Source organism: Poecilia formosa, unplaced genomic scaffold (assembly GCF_000485575.1).
Source record: "Poecilia formosa unplaced genomic scaffold, Poecilia_formosa-5.1.2 Scaffold362, whole genome shotgun sequence".
NCBI classification, from domain to species: Eukaryota; Metazoa; Chordata; class Actinopteri; order Cyprinodontiformes; family Poeciliidae; genus Poecilia; species Poecilia formosa.
This window is the reverse complement of record NW_006800301.1, coordinates 179233-183403: the sequence shown is the minus strand read 5'-3', so window position 1 is coordinate 183403 and position 4171 is coordinate 179233. Positions and strand designations below refer to the sequence as shown.

Here is a 4171-nt window from a genome sequence, read left to right as displayed (position 1 = left end):
AAAAAAAAAAAGACTAGAAACGTATATAAGCCTCACCAGGCTATGGGCCGCTGGTATCTCCGCTGCTCTCGGTTTTCCACAAGGACACAGCAGAGAGAGTGCCCTTAATAAATCTGCTATTAAGGAAGCAGCCCTGCATCTCCAACGCCGAACCATGGATTTGTTCACGTCGAGTTTACGTGCAGCGGTTCTATTTCCCTCCTGTACTGCCAGATCGATACTCCTCAACTTAAAAGCGGCATCATTTGAACTTCTTCGTGTGGTTTCCATGATGAGCGGGTGTGAGTTTGAAGACATTTCTCCGTCGTGCCTGCTGCTAGCATGTACTTATTCTAAACTAAAATTAGCACTTTCTTCTTTTAATTCCAATTTTGACTTCCAAAGATTCATTTCCTGCTAAAGAGCCCCCTGGTGGTTGAAGAAAAATCCACAACTCGGCTTATAGTCCGAAAATACGGTAGTTCATCTTGTGAATTTTTAATGATTTACCTTCTTCTGGCTGTAGGGAGTGAACATGAACATGTTTATATTAATGTTTCCAAGATGAATATTGAACTGGCTCTCATAGTATTTGAGATAACCAGTTCAGTCAAACAGATGTATGAGATGCCTGTTGTAGACTTTGTAATAGCGTTTCTCCAATCCTGGTTTTTTGTTCTCACTTTTAGCTTTCATGTTCCAGATGACACTCATGTCTGAACAAATGAGTCAGAAAAGAGTTGTGGAATACTTGATTCTGTTGACATAATATTTTTCTTTGAAAACAATGAAAACTTGATTAAATGTTTTTGAGCAGGAACAGCCAAACATACAGAAAGCCGTGTGGCCAGAACTAGGATTGGGTACACTAGTGGTTTCAATTGAAATGTTTTCTCACCTGTAATTCATAGATACCACAACAACATTCTGAGATTTACACAAGAAGTGGCCTTGGTAGATATCCAGGGTGGATGTTCCTGACATAAAGGCACCTCCATATATCCAAACTAATACAGGAACACGATCTTCTGGTCTGGGTGTGGGGGTCTTGAACAGAGGGGCCCAAACATTCAAGTACAGACAGTCCTCACTCACAGGGGTGTTTGGATTCCACATCTCCGCACCTTCAAACCCTGCAACAATATCACATTGTTATTAACAATAAAGTTTAGTTACAGCCAGAGCAGCTGCAAGATTAATAAAACCTTTGAGCCAAATGAATCCTTAGTCTTCATCACAAGCATTTCACAGATCAGATATGCTGAACTAGCTCTTATATTATAATCTTCATGTTAAAGACCATTTATGACAAATACTGTGCAAAGTTATGAGTCACTCCATCATTTCTTGATTATTGACAAGCCAGGAACAAGGCATGTGGTGGAAGAGAGCTTTTTACAAGTTTTCAGAGTTGTCCATAATTCCTGTAGATTATCTGAATGTCTTTAAAAGCTTTTCATTGGCCATTGGCTGCTTTTTCACTTATTTAAGCACCAACATTTTTAGTTTAGTGTTGGGCTGTTCATCCCTAAGTAGAAGGTTGATAAGTATTATGATAGCTTTATAAAGTTCAATGGGATACTAATTTTAGTCAGCACATTTCATGAATAAGCATGATCTTACTAACTTATTAAATAAAGGTTCAACAACATTCATTCAGATTCATATAAGCATACATTAGTGGAAAACCTCCCCACCTACCATAGACAAACAAAAAAAAGGATAGTGACATGACAATCGAAACTCCGACATATTATGATCATCAGTCGAAAAATTGTTGTTGCTATGCCAAAAAAGTACTTTAAAACTCATAAACCTCAATTTATAAAGATATTTTAATCAGGTATCAAACTGTTGGGTTTAATGAAATTATTTGTGTCTAATTTTCATGTTATTTGAACTAAAGTAAACCTAATTTATATTATTATGTTAAAACAGCAATCATTTAATTTCTGTTTGGGATGAATGAAGTATTTTTGAATAAAAAGTAATTTGCAGTGCTTTTCTTTTTAAATTAATTTTGCTACACTTGCTATACACAATCGACCTGTGCCTATGATGGGAGGATTACAAGTGTTGAAAGCTTTACCTCTCTTTTTGTTTTATATTGATTCTTGAGGTAATTAGTTTTGTGCTCAAAGTTTTCATGACAAAAATAATGACTGAAAGAATAAAAAGTTAGACATTCAGTAATATGGCCAATGTTGCCAAACATAACAAACATGTTGAAATTAGGAACATTTCTACCTTTAGCTCACGCACAAGTGACAAAATTGTTGGCATCCCTCTGTCCATGACAGAGTACCCCTCAACAGTCATTTCAATAACTTGAAAATTACAATAACAATTAAAAAGATAACAATACATGAACATCTACTGAACATTAACCAGCAAAGATCAGACATTGTTTTTCAAATAAAGTTAAACTAAATCATTTTAAATAATAAACTAATGAACAGTGCAGGACAAAAATGATGGCACTTTTAGAAAAGAATGAAGATAGTTCGACCAGAAAGGAATATGTTCAATAAAAGGGTGTCTTCTAATTAGTATTAAAGGGATCTTTAAGCTTGTGCTGAACATAATTTATTTGGAAGCTTAAGGTAGACAGGACTTTAGTAAACCTCTCTGTCTGTGGCCACAGGTGGAAACTGATGACAAACTGAAGGGAAAGATAATATGAATGGTAACCAAAGAGTTCATATGATATGCTCAATTTGTTGAAATAATAAAAAAATAAAATAAAAAATAAAAGTATTGTTTATGCAAAACATTTTCTGTTTGTACAGTCACTGTGTTTAGACAAATATACATACGAAACGACTTCAGTTTAGGTCACTCCACTAAATCCCCCTGATGACAATGTCTTGTTTGGATAATATTTTTAATGCATCCTTCTATAGGACAGACTACCTAGTCCAGTGTTTACAAAGAGATCAAGCAGTTCCTATGGAGGGATTATTTGTTTGTAAACACAGTGGATGCTCGCTCAGCTTGACTGCAGCAAAGGTCGGCCGGCCTTTAAATGTTCACTGGTTGCCATGGTAACCGGCATTTATCTTGCTGTTATAACATTAGCCAGCATTTTCTCAGTGTACTACAACTCTTTATCACAGTGTGATAAAATTAATTATTCAACAATATCGACATTAGTGAATGTGATGTGTTCTAATGACCCATAAGCGTTAAATTTAGGTGAATAGATAAACGACAAGAGAAAATGGCCCAACACCAATATTAAGTCAATTTGTTCACCATAAGATCAATAGCAATCATATCTTAATAGTCCCTCCACATAACATAAACACATAGGTAGTGAGCAATATTGAACCGGAATAGGGATTTTGTAAAATGTAAGTTTTAATTTGAAAAAAAAAAAAAAATCATATTTAGCATGGAAAGGACAAATAAAATACAGTGATTTCTTCCTAGTTTGGTTAAATTGAGAGGGAAAATGAGAATGTAGCAGCATCCATCAAGGCAGGTGATAAACTAAGTCATCAGAAATTACAAATGCAGTGGGTTGAACTGCTGCATTTTTATCTGGCCACTTCAGTTTTGCTGCCTCAGTTTTACAAATATCCCCCACATTCACCTTGCAACAACAGCAGATCATCTTTTTGTTGTTTTTCACTTTTGTTTTATTCTCCTAAATTTAGTCAATGCAAAGGACAGAACTTACATCATAATATGACAAGTTTTTAATGATAATATAGGTGAATTAAACTTATTTTGAAATATCTTGTATTTGTGTAGCATTGAATCATACCTGGAAACATGTCATCTCGCAACTGGTAGCAGGAATTTGGTAAAGATTGGGCATTTCTCACATCGTTCCATTTATCCATTGGCTCTGGAGGTTTGAATCTTCGATTTTCAGAAGGCGGCTTTGCATACGGAATTCCACGAAATGCTTGAAGTTGACCATCTAGCACATTAAAAACATTCCCTCGAACCTTTCCATATTTGGTGGTGATTATAGGTTCATTTTCATTGGCAAATGATGCTGTCAGGATGAGAAGCAGCAGAAGCAAAGGCTGAAAGTCTGCCATGGGAAATCTGAGAAGGACAAAGCAAAGGAACAGATAGCCATTATTATTCATTTAAGAACTAACACCCTTAATAAACGGTGCTTTTACTTGATTTTATCCTCCTTACTATTCAACTATATCCACTTCTTTCATTGTCTGAT

At 35.4% G+C, this 4171-nt stretch overlaps 2 protein-coding genes across 4 annotated transcripts in view; both read right to left on the bottom strand.

Moving 5' to 3' along the window:
- LOC103153789 (acetylcholinesterase-like) overlaps positions 1-4171 on the bottom strand; it is a 50983-nt gene that overhangs the window by 28449 nt on the left and 18363 nt on the right. The window lies entirely within an intron of this gene.
- On the bottom strand, positions 377-4063 carry LOC103153788 (acetylcholinesterase-like). Its single transcript, XM_016662199.1, has 3 exons — positions 3749-4063; positions 878-1112; positions 377-695 (listed from the first exon to the last, which is right to left on the bottom strand). Exons 1-3 carry the CDS (start codon positions 4029-4031, stop codon positions 665-667), a joined length of 549 nt encoding a protein of 182 aa, XP_016517685.1. The 5' UTR covers positions 4032-4063; the 3' UTR covers positions 377-664.